The following is an 18,711-nucleotide window of genomic DNA, read 5'->3' as shown; positions in this document are numbered from 1 at the left end:
ATTCAAACGCGATTGTGTTTTCCTGTCACAACTTCTGTCAACGCTAGTGAATTACCTCAGAGTGGTAGCCAGCGAATAATTAAAAAACAAGCATCATTAACACATCTTAACAAATAAACAAAAACATGGCTCACATTTGGGAACACACACAAATGGCTCTTCAGAGGTCGGATGGTATCACCGTACCCCATCCGTCCATGATTAATATTTGGGCGGATGACGTGATAAAATGGCCTGAAATTCCGTATGGGGACATTTTTCATTACTTCGTGCTCTTTTTGGGAGTGGATGGTTTCACTACGAAAAATGACCTCCACAGTGGTAAGGTGGGCCGAGAGGAGGGAAAAGGATTGGTATTTTTGAAGGCCGATGTTCAGCCCAGACAATCAAGCAGCTCTTACCACTCTGCTTGGGTACTTGTATCCAACAACGGATCAGTAGAGATGGCTGAATTGAGAATGTTATGATTGGTTATGGTAACATGTATTTGTGGATCAACAGAACTGCTGTATTAATGAGGGAATCTGTAAGTATCCTGTCAAATCTCATGTTGGTGAAGCAAGGTAGGTTTATCGAGGTGAGGTTTATCCAGGTGAGTAGTGTCACGTTCTGACCTTAGTTCCTTTGTTTTGTCTTTTGTTTTCGTATGGTCAGGGCGTGAGGTCTATGTTAGTTTGTCTATGATTTTCTATTTCTGTGTTTGGCCTGGTATGGCTCTCAATCGTTGTCCCTGATTGAGAACCATATTTAGGTAGCCTGTTTTCCATTGTGTTTTGTTGGTGGTTATTTTCTGTTTAGTGTCGTAACTTACAGGACTGTTCGTTCTTTGTTTATCGGTTTGCTTTCATTGGTCCTCCTCTCCTTCCCCAGATGACAAGCGTTACAAGTAGGGTATAACATTAATTTAGACATGTCAGCATCACATGTATTTCTTTAGTGTTACTGTTTTCTGGGTGAATAAGGTTTGTATAATATCCTTGTGGTTGGGGGTAATGCCTAAAGTATGGTAAGTACAAGTGGTCATCTCATTGGGAACAATCGCAAGATAAGTTTATGATGAAACTTACATGTGTTTGGATTAAGTTGATCACAGTCCTGAGTCACACAATTGTTAATAATGTTATTTTATCTGAATGTCTTGTTGTAACAAACATTCGATCACCGGTGCAGAATGGGCTAACTGGCATAGCCTGGACTGTTGAGCAGTGTTGGTGTTAAGGGGAATGGCTGTGATTATCTGGATGATGTCTTCAATGGGAAAGCCTGTGATGTGAAGGCGATGGAGGGCACACCCCAACTGCAACATGGGCCACCTGGCTACTACCTGCAGGTGCAAATTGGTATGTTTTGCATAGGACTGAGAGAAAGTAAGGTGTTCATCTGGACTCACAGCAAGTTGTCATCCATGTCCCATATGATACGCAGAGGCTGTCCTGTGTTTGAAGGCATTCTACTTTACACACATGCTGCTATTTATTTTTGAGGAGCATCAGGCAGACAGATTGTCAGTGACAAATATATGCAGCTCTGTATAAGTATGTAGTCAGATGTCTCTCCTGTTTGCAGTTACTATTAACCTCTTGAAGCTCGGGGGCACTATTTTTGTATTTTTGGAAAAATAACATTCCCAAAGTAAACCGCCTGTTTCTCAGGACCAGATGCTAGAATATGCATATAATTGACAGCTTACGATAGAAAACACTCTAAAGTTTCCAAAACCGTCAAAATATAACAGAACTGATATTGCAGGCGAAACCCTGAGGAAAATCCAATCAGGAAGTGACTTATTTTGAAACCCCTGTCTTTCTATGCATCCCTATTGCCCATTGAAAGGGATATCAACCAGATTCCTTTTTCTGTGGCTTCCCTAAGGTGTCTACAGCCTTTTAGACGTAGTTTCAGGCATTTATTTTGAAGAATGAGCGTAAACGTCCACATTGCGTAAGTGGTCAGTTGTTGGCTCTGTGATTTTTGCGCACGTAGAGAGGTAGCCATTTTACCTCCCTGTCCTAGTGAAAAGCCAACCTTGAGGATTGATTAGAAAAAATGTTTGCCATGTTTCTGTCTATTATGGATATAGTTTGAAATCTGTTTGTTATCGTGACCGCTATTTCCGGTGGATTCCTAGGCATAACGCATCAAACTAACGGAGGTATTTGGATATAAAAATATATTTATGGAACAAAAGAAACATTTGCTGTCTAACTGGGAGTCTCGTGAGTGAAAACATCTGAAGCTCATCAAAGGTAAATGATTCATTTGATTGCTTTTCTGATTTTCGTGACCAGTTACCTGCCTCTAGGTGTACATAATGTTTTGCTAGTATATCGATAAACTTACACAAACACTTGTCTGTAAATCATAATTTCAAAATCTGAGATGACAGGGTGATTAACAAAAGGCTAAGCTGTATTTCGCTAGTGATTTCATGAAAGATTATTTTCTAGTAAGATTATTTGGCCGTTGCGCTATGCTATTTAACGTAGTTGATGACAATTATCCCGGATCTGGGATGGGTGGTTCCAAGAGGTTTTAACAAATAGTTTTTCTGGCTTTATTTTTTATTAATATTAATGAGTATGTAAAACTAAGTCGAGTTGTAATATAATTAATTGAAATGTATTTAATGTAACATTTGACAACTAATTCATATATCAACCCTCTGAATGCACTTTGACTGGTCCGTTCATTCAGCATCTTCATGAATGATGTTACACAGGGCAGCAAAGTATTTTGTCCATTTTAGATGAGAGGTTGATTGGCGCTGTCTGTGAAATGAATCTAAACCGTTTTAGCCTTTGAATTACGTGTTTCACATGGAACCCTCATGTTAGCTATCCGTCATGTTCATGTGGTATCCTCTGACAGTTGTGTCTTTTTGTGAAGGCTGGAATTGTTCATCTGACCTTCCTGTCATGTCTCAGATCCCAGATTGTGAAGCCCTGGTCCGCCATGACGTCATCACCTGGACAGAGGTACTCCAGGAACCCAGAGTCCGATGTTATATATTTACCTCCATATGCTGAGGAGATGAACATCAATGGCAACCAGGAATTAGATAGTGTTCTGGGCGTAGTAATGGCTGAATGACTCTCCCCTTGAATCCAGATTATTTCACTTCTGTAAAGCAGTTTCTGAGCAGTCAATAATGCAGGTTGTTCCTGGGTAGTGGTTGATAAGACATTGTAGCGTGAATGGTTTCCCTTGGCAGCCATGGAATGTACTCTTTTCCTTTTCCATCATGTCAATCCAATAACTAATCACTCGACTGACAATACTCTGGGAAACACCAAACATTTCTGCTCGCTACTGTTGCAGCAAGTTGAGCTTCAGCTTCATCAGTGTTATCAGGAGTTGGTCTGTCAAGTCCACCGCTTTGAGCCAGAGCCATAAAGACTCAATGTCTTTCGGAGGTGGATGTAGGTCATTTGGGGCTCCTCAGGTACATTCAGATTGACTTTGGTGTTCAAAACATTGCTGTAAAAACTGCCTTCTCTTCATCCAGTTGTTGAGACAGCCTTGTACTGAACATACTGTATAATGCTTGTCATGTTGACCAATTTTAGGATTTTGTACGGTTCTGTCTTTGTAAAACTATCAAGCTCCCAACTAAAAGTACCACTTTTGCATGCGCCAGTGTCACACAAATGTTGCCGGAAATAGAAACACAATTGCAACTAACTCGCCATGATCCCTGTGATGTTCAAGAACAAGGAAAATAGGATGACTCTTTCCCAATGAACTACACCATATCACATTTCCTTATCTTCCCTCTTCCTCCCCTCTTCTCCTGTGGACTCAACTGACCTTAGAACTCCCCTAAACACCCACAAACACTAACTCATAAACACTCACCCTTTGGGGATCTGTCCAATGACGGCCACTTTGTATAGGCTGTGCAGTTTGCAGTAGTAAGAGATAAGTGTTGCTACTATGATCTGTAACACACACATGGACACACATAAGTTACCATGCTCACAATAACACAACATCGCCTGTCCTGTTGTGTACATGTGTATTTGTGAGTAAATCATTATATCAGACCCTCTGTGTTTTTGCTGTGTTCGGAATCCATGTACAAAAACAGGCCGATTATTTAACACAACTACTCATTTAATATATTTTATTGGATCAATTAATCAATCAATTAAACTGGAATGGTTTGGTGACATCAGCCAAGGTGACATGTTGCCCTCTAGTGGCTTTCACTAGACGTGTCGTTCAAGAGACCAAAAGAGAGGAATGAGGAGCAAAAGACTTGAGGATGATTGTATGACAAATAAACAGAGGTGTTAGATGTAGAGCAGGGTTTCCTAAACTTGGTCCATGTGTTTGTTTTTTCCCTAGCACTACACAGCTAACTCAAATAACCGAGTTTGGTTAACCCTGGTGTAGAGGACTTACTGTTATGAGTTCTATTGGAACGGGCACAGGCATTTTCTTCTCAAAGTAAATGTTGAGTTCTTTGACCGCTATGAGGACCGCCAAGGCCACTAGAGTTACCACCACGGCCGCAATGTTAGTCTCTGGCAGATGTCTACAGATATCTATTAGGAGCTAGAGAGAGAGAGAGTTTCTGCATACATGCAGCAGTTGGAAAACATTTACGACTTTTGTGTTTGTGTGTGGATGTGTTGTGTGCACTCACATAGACCTGAGACAGAGGTCCGGAGAAGCGTCCAACGCGGATCCCAAAGAGGCTTGGGAGTTGGGAAAGTACCACATGTATACCTGCTCCTGTCATGTAAGCACGTACCATGGGATCTGACAGGAACGTCACCGCAAAACCAAACCGAATCATGCCCAGCAGAAACAGAAAGATCCCACTCAGAAAAGTGGTGCCAAACTTGCTCAGTAGTGTTACAATAGGCATCTAAATATTTGTAAGGGGGGGGTAACATTTTTGAGAAGGACATTGTCACTGGACATCCAGTGGAACAACCACTTTACAATAGTGCATCTAAATATTTTAAGGGAGTGAGAAGAGTTACTTTATCCCTCCACCTTTGGGGTTTCAGGTGTCTCCGGAAGGTGGTGATTGACTCCGCTGTCCTGGCGTCGTGAGGGAGTTTGTTCCACCATTGGGGAGCCAGAGCAGCTAACAGTTTTGACTGAGCTGAGCGGGAACTGTACTTCCTCAGTGGTAGGGAGGCGAGCAGGCCAGAGGTGGATGAACGCAGTGCTGCTATCTGTACTCTTAAGGCATCACGGGATACTACATCGAGAACTTGAGTCCCATTGGTTCCATTTAGAATCATGAAGTTACTGTTTGGGGCCAGCCTCTCTGTCGTGGTGCCTATCATGATGCTGGTCACAGCAAATGGGCCTGAGGGAACACACACACATTACACACACAAAATCATGGTAGGGAGATCATTAGCATATTCCTTTGACCAAATTATATTAAAATATTAAAATTATCTCTCTGCCCCCCCCCTTCCACACTCTGTCTTGCCTACGGAGATGTGTCTGGAGGTGCCAAAGATGCAGTACATGAGTACAGGGTAGAAGGAAGTGTAGAGGCCATACACTGGGGGCACAGAGGCCAGCAGAGCATAGGCCAAACCTGGGGAAACATTAAAGAAATGTCAGTGTTCATAGACTTCACAAAATAGATAGTTATCATATAGTATTCTCAGCCCAAAGAGATGCAACACTAACTTGAACTTGATCAACTTGTGTAAGAAGAGAGGGAGGGGATGGCCCTTGTTCTGTGAGCTCGTCAGAGTCGAAGCCACGGAGCGGGATCAAGCTTTCACGTACCTCAGGCATTGGTATCAATGAAAGATTTACATGTGGTTACATGCAGTGGCTTAAAGTGACTAAGTACTCAGTGGTGTGAAGTACCACTTATGTAATTTATATGGGTAGGCCTATCGGTACTTTAATATTTCTATTTGTCACAACTTTTACTCAACTACATTCCTAAAGAAAATAATGTACTTTTTAAACATTTACCTTCACCCCCCCAAAAAAAATGGTAACATTTTGAATGCTTAGCAGGACATGAAACTGTCCAATATATTCACTTATCAAGATAACATCCCTACTGCCTCAGATCTGGTGAATTCACTAAACACAAATGCTTCATTTGAAAACTATGTCAGATTGTTGGAGTTTTTTTATGCTACTGTCTCGTTGGCTTAATATAAGGAGTTTGATTCATAGCATTTAACTTTACTTATACTCAAGTATAGCAATTGGTACTTTTCCTCCCATTGTTCTTACAGTAAGTACATGTTCAAATAAATCGTTTTAGACTTTTACTCAAGTAGTATTTTACTGGTTAACTTTTACTTGAGTCATTTTCTACACATTTTGGTCAGGTAAGACTACTTAGTACTTTTCCCACCATGTGTTGTTGATTTCAAGTTAGGATTGGGCCCTGTATGTGTGTTCAAACAGTAGAGGTGGTACAGACCCATAGGCAGGTGCATGATGCCAATGCTTATGCCAGATATGAGGTCTCCCAGTGCGTCTTGTCTCACTGAGTAACGAGGCAGCCATGACAGGATAGGTATAAAGCTCAGCACAGAACGCTTCAGCTTGGGCACTGAACACCTGCGACCAGGGGGAAGAGTTGGAGAAGTGGAGAAAAGAATAATACATTTTTGTTATCCATTTGTGACAACGGATGTGTTTCCGCTGTGTGTTGAATAGGGCATGCAGGCAACTCAGCTCCTTGAGTGCCACAGTGAGTGCAGGGTTTTGTTCCATTCCATCTCTTACACTTCTAATGAAACTAACCAGGAGTCTTAGAGCTTGGCTGGAACATTAGCCAGAACAAATGATGGCAATTCAGGACCAGGTTTCATCTCCTTTGGTGGCACATAGAGCCTGTTAACACCGTGCCATAGGGCTGTAGTTACAATCGAGGCGGGAAAGGGAGTAAGCCTACATAGGATTTTGAAAAAAGATGAAATTCTACAATTAAAATAAATGTTCCATCACATTGACCATATTATTTAGGGCAAGCACAATTGATTCTGAGTTTGAGCATATCAAACTATTAATAAGATGTGTATGCAGGTTGTAAGGCAGGGTTCCCCAACTGGCGGCCAACTGGCCGAATTTAGCCCACGAGTGGTTTTATTTGTCTTATGTCATTAGACACAGACTATAAAAACACCAGGAAATCAGCTCCAGTGATTTACATTTTTGAAATCTGTTCCCAAGTATTCCCACTCAGAGTGACATGATCATATAAAAATGCAAGAAAGTTTTGAAATTATTATGCTTTAGTCAAATATTATATCTGTTTGCGATTCTTGCGGTCAAATTGACTAATTATGTTCCGGCCCCCCTACCATCCGCCTAGTTGATACGTGTTCTATGGGTTGAGCTACATGGTGATGGACTTAGAGATCAGCCATTTTGTAACGGCTGTTGTGGGAAGAAGGTGAGGACCAATGCGCAGCATGTTCATCTTTTTAATAAAGTAAACTGAACACTGAATAACAAAACAACCTGATCAGTTCTGTCAAGTGTAGGACACACAAAGACTGAAAACAACCATCCAGGCTACCTAAATATGGTTCTCAATCAGGGACGATTGACAGCTGCCTCTGATTGAGAACCATACTAAGCCAAACACAGAAATAGAAAATCATAGACAAACTAACAGACAACCCACCCAACTCACGCCCTGACCATACTAAAACAAAAGACAAAACAAAGGAACTAAGGTCAGAACGTGACACATTTAAAACCAGCAACTGTTTTTGTCGCTTCTGCCATAGACTCCTGGTCAAGTCCCGTTCCGAGGCATTGTAAAATCAGACGTCTTGATACAGGAAGAGCCGGCTGGTAGAGGAGACTATTACTTTTTTAAGTGCAGTAACTTTGGGCTATTTACTGTATCTATTAGTGTGCTTGCTGAAGGCAAGAACACTCTAGATTTCATACATACTCATGTTATTAGGTGTGCTTGCTGAAGGAAAAGCACAACTTTAGATTTCTATCTTAGTCTTTATTATTATATATATAAAGTATGCTTCGCTACCACACCCAGTGGGCCTCGGGATCATGTCATGGTATCTCTGTGCATTCAAATTGACATGAATAAAATGCAATTGTGAACATTGTCCATAGCTTATGCCTGACCATACCATAACCCCACCGCCACCATGGGGCACTCTGTTCACAATCAGCAAACCGCTCGCCCACACAACGCCATACATGCTGTCTGCCATCTACCCGGTACAGTTCAAACTGGGATCCATCCATGCTGAGTACACTTATCCAGTGGGTCAGTGGCCATCGAAGTAAAGCTTTTGCCCACTAAAGTCAGAAGCGACGCCGAAATACAGTCAGTCAAGACCCTGGTGAGGACGATGATTGCAAGCAGATTAGCTTCCCGGAGACCATTTCTAACAGTTTGCAGACATTCATTGGTTGTTTAAACCCACAGTTTCATCAGCTCTCTGGGTGGTTGGTCTCAGATGTCATGACATGGCCCTTTTTGGGTATAGCTAGAGGTTTCCATCTCTCTCTCCTACACACAGGTTCTATTATCTCCTGGAGACTCTCTCCCCCTGGCCACGCAGAAAGAGACACATAACGAGAACAAAGGATTTCACACGGCGTACTCCTAAATCCCCAAGATGGGGATTTGATACAAAATGGCCCCTTGTGAGAAGGTGGGAATGGTCCGTGGACACTTAAGGGATGGGTATGATGAGTGTGTTTCATTTGGTGACCTCAGAGAGGACAGGAAACACACAACCATATCTCTGAATATGTACATTTCTCAATTATGGGGTTTGCATCTAATTCTTGTATAAAATGAATGAGTAAAGATTAAACTATTTATGAAATGAAGTAATATAACATTATACCTTTTAATGTGAAATAACTGTATTCCCTTTAAAGTTTAACTTCTTATGGCCAGGTGGGACGGAAGCGTCCCACCTGGCCAACATCCTGTGAAATTGCAGAGCGCGAAAATATGTTTATATATCAAAATAAAGCGTAACTTCTTGTTAATGCAGCCACTGTGTCAGATTTCAAAAGGCTTTACGGCGAAAGCAAACCTTTGCGCGTTTGACCCAGAAATACACAGGTTTCAACTCGCCCAACATGCCTACAAAGTATCTAATACGTTACCTGTAAACTTGGTCCAAACATTTCAAACAACATTCCTAATACATCTCAGGTATCCTAAAACTTAAATAATCGATAAAATATAACACCTCTAGGGGGTGTGGGATGCTACCGTCCAACCTGGCCAACATCCAGTGAAATTGCAGAGGGCCAAAATTCAAAAACAGAAATACTCATTATAAAAATTAATGAAACATACAAGTGTTATACATCGGTTTAAAGATTAAATTCTTGTTATTCCAACTGCGGTGTCAGATTTAAAAAAGGCTTTACAGCGAAAGCAAACCATGCGATTATCTGAGAACAGCGCCCAGCAGACAAATCATTACAAACAGTTACCAGCCAAGTAGAGGAGTTACACAAGTCAGAAATAGCAATAAAATAATCACTTATCTTTCATGATCTTCATATGGCTGCACTCACAAGACTCCATGTTACACAATAAATGTTTGTTTTGTTCAGTAATCCATTTGAACAAAGTGCGGTCACAACAGACAGACGAAAAATCAAAGTACCATAAAGGTTCGTAGAAACATGTCAAACAATGTTTATAATTAATCCTCAGGTTGTTTTTGTCATAAATAATTAATCATATATTTCAACTGGACAATAGCTTCCTCAATAGAAAAGGAAAAAGAAGAAAGGCACACTCCCGGTTACAGGACTCATGTCTGGAAATTTATACTGTCTTCTCATTGAAAGTGTTTTTTCTCCCTAATATTTCAGAGTAAAAGCCTGAAACAATGCCTAAAGACTGGCCACATGTAGTGGAAGCCATAGAGATTGTAAACTGGGTCATAAGGGTAGCCTAGTGGTTAGAGTGTTGGACTAGTAACTGAAAGATTGCAAATTCATACCCCCGAACTGACAAGGTACAAATCTGTCATTCTGCCCATGAACAGGCAGTTAAACCCACTGTTCCTAGGCCGTCATTGAAAATAAGAATGTGTTCTTAACTGACTTGCCTAGCTAAATAAAGGTAAAATAAATGAATAATTCTTTGTATGGTGGATAGGCTTTCAATGGAAAAACAGGCATTTCAACATAATTGCACTTCCTAGATGTGGTTGTGAGACCTGTTGAATGTACACATTCTCTAAAACGACATTGGAGGTGGCTTATACAGTAGTAGAGAAATTAACATTTCATTCTCTGGCAACAGCATTGGTGGAAATTCCTGAAGTCAGTTTCTGACAGTTTGTACAGAAATTTTTTGGTTATGCAAACCCAGAGTTTCATCAGCTGTCTGGGTGGTTGGTCTGAGACGATCCTTCAGGTAAAGAAGCCGGTTTAGGAGGTGCTGGGCTGGCATGGTTACACGTGGTCTGCAGCTGTAAGGCCTGTTGAATGTACAGCCATATTTTCTAAAATGAAATTAGGTGGCTTATAGTAGAGAAATTACAATTAAAATCTCTGGCAACAGCTTTGGTGGAAATTCCAGCAGTCAACATGCCAATTCCATGCTCCATCAAAACGTTGTGTTGTGGTGCAAAACTGGACATTTTAGAGTGGCCTTTTATTGTCCCCAGCATAAGGTGCACCTGTGTGATGATCATGCTGTTTAATCAGCTTCTTGATATACCACACCTGGTGGATGGATTATTTTGGACAAATGCTCACTAACAGCAATGTAAACAATTTTGTGCAACATTTCTGGAGAAATATATTTTTTTGTGCTTATGGAACATTTACATTTAAGTCATTTAGCAGATGCTCGAACATTTCTGAGATCTTTTATTTTAGCTCATGAAACACCTTACATGTTGCGTTTATATTTTTGCTCAATACCCACTCAAAAAGACAGCCAAAAGTTTGTGACACCCAATGTGTCACTGCGCTTTTAAACATTTTAAAGAACAACAAAGTTCTCTGCAACCTTTGCATGCTATCTTGAACATGCACGCTTTCTAAGATTACATAAGAGGACATTTATCGTTACAGTAAACTTCAAGACAAATGTGTCCATGGATGTCTTTCTAATTTTAAGGTTGAATAAATACTGTTACAATAGTAAGATTTCACGCTCGCTATCCTCAAACTCCCTGTCATAAATCGACCAAGGCGCAGCGTGCATGTATTCCACATCTTTTAATGAAAGTGAAACCGAAATAAGTAAACAGCAAAGACCGTGAAGCAAACGAGGTACACACAAACACACACAGAAAATAATTACCCACAAAACACAGGTGGGGAAAAGGCTACCGAAGTATGGTTCTCAATCGGAGACAACGACAGACAGCTGTCCCTGATTTGAGAACCATACCTGGCCAAAAACAAAGAAAGAAAAACATAGAGTTCACACCCTGGCCTAACCAAAATAGAGAATAAAACCCTCTCTATGGCCAGGGAGTGACATAAGATCACATTCACCTTAGTCTATTTAACTGTATTGTAAAAGCTTTATTGGATTGTATTTGGTTGTCAATCTAAGTTTTAACCTCTACGGGATCGGCGTCACCCCCGTGGGACAGTTGAGCTAATGTAGGCTAATGTGATTAGCATGAGGTTGTAAGTAACAAGAACATTTCCCAGGACATAGACATCTGATATGGGCAGAAAGCTTAAATTATTGTTAATCTAACTGCACTGTCCAATTTTAAAGTAGCTATTACAGTGAAAGAATACCATGCTATTGTTTGGAGAGTGCACAGTTATGAACTTGAAAATGTATCAATAAACCAATTAGGCACATTTGGGCAGACTTGATACAACATTTTGAACAGAAATGTGATGGTTCATTGGATCAGTCTAAAACTTTTCACATACATTGCTGCCATCTAGTGGCCAAACTCAATTGCGTCTAACCTGGAATAAAACATTGTGACCTTTCTCTTGCATTTCAAAGATGATGGGGGGGATTTCATGTTTTTCTTTTTTCATCTTTTACCAGATCTAATGTGTTGTATTCTCCTAAATTAATTTCACATTTCCACAAAATGCAAAGTGTATCAAGAATAGGCATATCCCTCAGGTCCTGAGCTACAGGCAGTCAGATTTGGGTATGTCGTTTTATGCGAAAATTGAAAAAAAGGGTCTGATCCTCATATTTTCTTAACTGTATTGTTGGTTAAGGGCTTGTACTGTAAGTAAGCATTATATGTATCTGGTTGAGAGAATGCCATGAGTGTGCAAAGCTGTCAAGTATCCCTAACCCTAAATATATTTATCACATTTTAGGTTACTACATGATTCCATAGTTTCGACGCCTTCACTATTATTCTACAATGTAAAAATACATCATTTTTGGATAAACATACTCAATCTTTTGACTGGTACTGGCACGCCCTAGCCTTGGATATCTTTATCATTTTGGTTAGGCCAGGGTGTGACATGGGTGATTTATTGTGTTCGTTTGTCTAGGGGTTTATTAGATTAATGGGGTTGTGTTCAGTTTAGTTGTCTAGGTAAGTCTATGGTTGCCTAGAGTGGTTTTCAATCAGAGGCAGGTGTTTATCATTGTCTCTGATTGGGAGCCATATTCTTTGGGTATTTTGTGGGTGATTGTTTCCTGTCTTTGTGTTTTATGCACCAGTTAGGACTGTTTTGGTTTTCATGTTTATTGTTTTGTAGTTCGTTCATGTTAAGTGTATCTTATTAAAGAACCATGACCTTCAACCATGCTGCGATTTGGTCCACCTCTCCTCCCCAGGAAGAAAGCCGTGACAGGTACTGCATACAAAAATATTAACTCAATATGTAAAGTGTTGTTCCCATGTGTCATGATTTGAAATAAACATCCCAGAAATGTTAGATAAACAATAAAAGCTTATTTCTCTCAAATGTTTTGCACAAATCTGTTTTGATAGGATTACCTATCCACCTGACAGGTGTGTCATTTCAATAGGCTGAATAAATAGCATGATCATTACACAGGTGCACCTTGTGCTGGGGGCAATACAAAGATACTATAAATTGTGCAGTTTTGTCACACATCACAATTGCACAGATATCTCAAGGGAGCGTGTAAATGGCATGTTGACTGCAGGAATGTCCAACAGAGCTGTTGCCAGATAATTTAATGTTCATTTCTCGACAATAAGCCGCCTCCAACATCGAAAATTTGGCAATACGCTCAACCAGACTAAAAACCGCAGACCACATGTAACCATGCCAGCCCAGGACCTCCACATCCGGCTTTGTTACCTGAAGGATCGTCTGAGACCAGCCACCAGGACAGCTGATAAAACTGGAGTTTTTCTGTATGTAATAAAGACCTTTTGTAAGGGAAAAACAAATCTAATTGACTGAGTCTGACTCCCAAGAGTGTGGACTTATGCCCTCCCAGGCACACCCATGGCTGCACCGCAGCGCAATCATGTGAAATCCATATATTAGGGCTGAATTTTTCAACTGTAACTCAAATCTTGAAATTCTTGTATGTTTTATTTATAGTTTTGTTCAGTATAGTGCATATAGTGCATTCGGGAGGAGTATTCAGACCCCTTGACTTTTTCCATATTTTGATGTGTCACAGCATTTTTCTAAAATGTATTAAAATATTTATCAATCTACACACACTAATAAATAATGACAAAGTGATAAGTAAATTAGAAACATTTCTAAAAACCCGTTAAGTATTTAGACCCTTTGCTATGAGATTCATCTCAGGTACATCCTGTTCCATTGATCATCCTTGAGATGTTTGTACAACTTTATTGGAGTGGTAAATTCAATAGATTGCACATGATTTGGAAAGGGAAACATCTGTCTATATAAGGTCCCACAGTTGACAATGCATGTCAGAGCAAAAACCAAGCCATGGGGTTGAAGCAATTGTCCGTAGAACTCCGAGATAGGATTGTGTCGAGGCCACAGATCTGGGGAAGGGTACCAAAAAATGTCTGCAGTATTGAAGGTCCCCAAGAACACAGTAGCCTCCATCATTCTTCAGGAGGCTGAAGAAATTTGGCTTGTCACCTAAAACCCTGACAAACCTTTACAGATGCACAATTGAGAGCATCCTGTCAGGCTGTATCACCGCCTTGTAGGGCAACTGCACTTCCCTCAACCACAAGGCTCTCCAGAGGGTGGTGCAGTCTGCACAAGCATCACCGTGGGCAAACTACCTGCCCTCCAAGACACCTACAGCACCCGATGTCACAGGAAGGCCAAAAAGATCATCAAGGACAACAACCACGAGCCACTGCCTGTTCACCCCTTTTCCATCCAGAAGGTGAGGTCAGCAGAAGTGCATGAAAGCTGGGACCGAGAGATTGAAAAACAGCTTCTATCTCAAGGTCATCAGACTGCTAAATAGCCATCATTAACTCAGAGAGGCTGCGGTCTACATGGACTCAAATCACTGGTCACTTTAATAAATGGATCACTCGCCAATCAATTTCGCCAATCTTACATTACTTCTCTTATGTGTATAAACTGTACCTCATACCATCTATTGCACCTTGCCTATGCCGCTCCTGACATCGCTCATCCATATACTTGTATACATATTCTCATTCACCCCTTTGTGAGTATTTCAAAGTTGTTGGGGAATTGTTAGATTACTTGTTAGATATTACTGCACTGTCGGAACGAGAAACACAAGCATTTCACTACGCTCGCATTAACATCTGCTAACCATGTGTCTGTGACCGACAGCCCACTTGGAGTTTGCCATAAGGCACCTAAAGTACTCTGACCATGAGAAACAAGATTTTCTGAAACCAAGATTGAAATCTTTGGCCTGAATGCCAAGTGTCACATCTGGAGGAAACCTGCAACCATCCCTACAGTTAAGCATGGTGGTGGCAGCATCAGGCTGTGGGGTTGTTTTTCAGTGGCAGGGACTGGGAGACTAGTCAGTATCGAGGGAAAGATGAATTGAGGAAAGTACAGAGAGATCCTTGACGAAAATCTGCTCCAGAGCGCTCAGGACCTCAGACTTTCCTGTCCAACAGGACAACAACCCTAAGCACACAGAGGAGACAATGCAGGAGTGACTTCTGGACCAGTCTCTTGAATGTCCTTGAGTGACCCAGCCAGAGCCCGGATTTGAATCCGATCAAACAACTCTGGGGAGATCAGAAAATAGCTGTGCAGCGACGATCCCCATACAACCAGACAAGATTTAGAGGATCTACAGAGAAGAATGGGAGAAACTCCACAAATGCAGGTGTGCCAAGCTTGTAGCGTCGCACCGAAGAAGACTCAAGGCTGTAATTGCTGTCAACGGTGCTTCAACAAAGTAATGAGTCAGAATACTTATGTGATATATATTTTGCAAAATTTTCTAAATATATTTAGCCATTATTGGGTATTGTGTGTAGATTGATGAGGAAAATAAGGCTGTAACGTAACAAAATGTGGAAAAAGTCAAGGGGTCTCAATACTTTCCAAATGCACTGTATATATAAAGTATATACAATGCCTTGCGAAAGTATTCGGCCCCCTTGAACTTTGTGATCTTTTGCCACATTTCAGGATTCAAACATAAAGATATAAAACTGTATTTTTTTGTGAAGAATCAACAACAAGTGGGACACAATCATGAAGTGGAACGACATTTATTGGATATTTCAAACTTTTTTAACAAATCAAAACTGAAAAATTGGGCGTGCAAAATTATTCAGCCCCTTTACTTTCAGTGCAGCAAACTCTCTCCAGAAGTTCAGTGAGGATCTCTGAATGATCCAATGTTGACCTAAATGACTAATGATGATAAATACAATCCACCTGTGTGTAATCAAGTCTCGGTAAAAATGCACCTGCACTGTGATAGTCTCAGAGGTCCGTTAAAAGCGCAGAGAGCATCATGAAGAACAAGGAACACACCAGGCAGGTCCGAGATACTGTTGTGAAGAAGTTTAAAGCCGGATTTGGATACAAAAAGATTTCCCCAACTTTAAACATCACAAGGAGCACTGTGCAAGCGATAATATTGAAATGGAAGGAGTATTAGACCACTGCAAATCTACCAAGACCTGGCCGTCCCTCTAAACTTTCAGCTCATACAAAGAGAAGACTGATCAGAGATGCAGCCAAGAGGCCCATGATCACTCTGGATGAACTGCAAAGATCTACAGCTGAGGTGGGAGAATCTGTCCATAGGACAACAATCAGTCGTATATTGCACAAATCTGGCCTTTATGGAAGAGTGGCAAGAAGAAAGCCATTTCTTAAAGATATCCATAAAAAGTGTAGTTTAAAGTTTGCCACAAGCCACCTGGGAGACACACCAAACATGTGGAAGAAGGTGCTCTGGTCAGATGAAACCAAAATTGAACTTTTTGGCAACAATGCAAAACGTTATGTTTGGCGTAAAAGCAACACCCTGAACACACCATCCCCACTGTCAAACATGGTGGTGGCAGCAGCATGGTTTGGGCCTGCTTTTCTTCAGCAGGGACAGGGAAGATGGTTAAAATTGATGGGATGATGGATGGAGCCAAATACAGGACCATTCTGGAAGAAATCCTGATGGAGTCTGCGAAAGACCTGAGACTGGGACGGAGATTTGTCTTCCAACAAGACAATGATCCAAAACATAAAGCAAAATCTACAAGTGAATGGTTCAAAAATAAAAAATATCCAGGTGTTAGAATGGCCAAGTCAAAGTCCAGACCTGAATCCAATCGAGAATCTGTGGAAAGAACTGAAAACTGCTGTTCACAAATGCTCTCCAACCAACCTACCTAATACACACAAATGTAAAGGCATGGAATAAGATTTGTGTGCATTGTCTGATATTACTTCTCTGTTGGAGCTAGGAACACAAGCATTTTTTTACTTCCGCAATAACATCTGATAAATATGTGTATAACGACCAATAAAATTTACATTTTATTGAATCCATATTGCGGAAGTTTAGTGTTATAGCGCGATTGAAATTTAAAGGTAATTTCTGATTGAGACCAGATATGCAGCATTTACCATGAATGCAGTCTCTGCGAACATTGGTTTTTAATTTAAATCACACTATTATAATAAACTTCCACGATACAGATTGAATCGAGTCCCAAATCAGATCAAACTTTATTTAAAGTTTGATTTGAATTAGGCTTATTCTTTAACTTAGATGTTTGGTTGCAATAGAGATGTGAATTCAACCTATTACTAATGTGAAATCAACCAAAGCTTTAAACCCTAGGCCTATTTTCAATTTTCTTGTTGAATTCTGGGTTGAAATTAAATGATAGCCTTTGAAGACATGGGCCTAAAAAGCATAATTGATGATATATTATTGATAAAGTATATTTACTTTTCATTTGCACTGTTAAATCTACCCTTTTAAATGACATTGATTGCTATAGTGAATGTCTTGAGTTCTTAATTGGAGAGACATTTATGCAAGGCTTGTCTATGTTGAAAATTGGTCACCATGACATAATCCCATTGTTGAAATTTCACCCTCTAAATCAGTCTACATTGATGACTTTTGCAAATCCAATGTATTTTACTAAATTCCACATCACAATACGTTGACAAATTACATTGAAACAAGGTTGATTCAATCCGTTTGTGTCCAATGGGATGCTACTATCTTACCTGAGGGCATCTTTCACCCGTTCCTTCAGGAGAGGTCTGGTGGAGTGAGTCCGTCTTCTGGCCAACTCGTCCAAGCAAAGCTCGTTCAAAACATCCCTCTCCACGTAAAACTCCCCAGCTCTCTGCTCCTCAACTCCCATGTCTTCCAACACTGAATGTATGTGTGTTTATTGCTTTGTGTGTCTCTCTGTCTGTCCTTCTAGTCTGAAACAGTGTGCGGAGGAAATACCTCTCACAAAGGTCTCACAATTATCAACAAACTGTCAAACACCCTGATAAGAGGTACAAAAAAAGCTACTCAATGTTCCAAGCTAGTCTGAGTGTACTCCTGGCCGTGTCTTTGTTTGTATCTCAGTTGGACCTTCCTCATACCTGGGTGCAGGACACAATCCCTAATATTCTGGTTCAAACAGAGACTTGGCTGACTGATTCGGTCTCCGATAAGGACATTGAGATTTGTGGTTAAAATATTTTCAGGTGTGATATATTGCAAAAAGGGAAAGGAGTGGCTGTTTATGTAAAAACAACACACTTGGCATCATGTTGTCTAAATATGACTGTTCCGAAGAAAATTAGCTGGTTATAGAAAAGACAAATAAACCCAAATACACGTTTATTTGTTGCTGGGATTTACCACTGTGACTACTGAGAACAGAGGATGGATAAACAACATTGCAGTTAGTTACAGTATGGGATCTTACTTTGAGACAGGAAAATAAATAATCCTGCAGCAACAGAAAATGTGAATTATTATGTGGATTGTAATAAATTTATATTTTCGTAGGTGTTGATACATTTTTCTTAATGGAAAATCAAGTCTGAAATTTCAAAGTGGAAATTAAACTTCAGAAGACTTTTTCAACCTCAAATACACTACACGTTTTATGTCAGGGTAATCAAACTAATAAGGCTTAACTTCATATGGCTGCAGGGGCAGTATTGAGTAGCTTGGATGAAAAGGTGCCCATTGTAAATGGCCAGCTGCTCAGTCTCAGTTGCTAATATATGCATATTATCATTAGTATTCGATAGAAAAAACTCTAAAGTTTCCAAAACTGTCAAAATATTGTCTGTGAGTACAACAGAACTGATATTGCAGGCGAAACCCTGAGGTATATCAAACCA

General features: G+C 40.4%; 1 protein-coding gene across 1 annotated transcript in view; it reads right to left on the bottom strand.

Annotated features, from left to right (window-relative positions):
• The window catches only part of LOC124040876 (solute carrier family 26 member 6-like), a 31,802-nt gene extending 14,076 nt beyond the window's left edge, over positions 1-17,726 (bottom strand). Inside the window, exons 1-7 of the mRNA XM_046357985.1 lie at positions 17,587-17,726; positions 6,422-6,561; positions 5,456-5,566; positions 5,184-5,326; positions 4,649-4,846; positions 4,405-4,557; positions 3,856-3,938 (exon numbers count right to left, since the gene is read on the bottom strand). Of these exons, the coding sequence (XP_046213941.1) occupies positions 3,856-3,938; positions 4,405-4,557; positions 4,649-4,846; positions 5,184-5,326; positions 5,456-5,566; positions 6,422-6,561; positions 17,587-17,726 (968 nt within the window). The remainder of the gene's footprint in view (positions 1-3,855; positions 3,939-4,404; positions 4,558-4,648; positions 4,847-5,183; positions 5,327-5,455; positions 5,567-6,421; positions 6,562-17,586) is intronic.
• Positions 17,727-18,711: the final 985 nt, after the last annotated feature.

This window comes from Oncorhynchus gorbuscha, linkage group LG08 (genome assembly GCF_021184085.1).
Source record: "Oncorhynchus gorbuscha isolate QuinsamMale2020 ecotype Even-year linkage group LG08, OgorEven_v1.0, whole genome shotgun sequence".
Classification (NCBI taxonomy): domain Eukaryota; kingdom Metazoa; phylum Chordata; class Actinopteri; order Salmoniformes; family Salmonidae; genus Oncorhynchus; species Oncorhynchus gorbuscha.
This window is presented reverse-complemented; position numbering and strand designations above follow the sequence as displayed.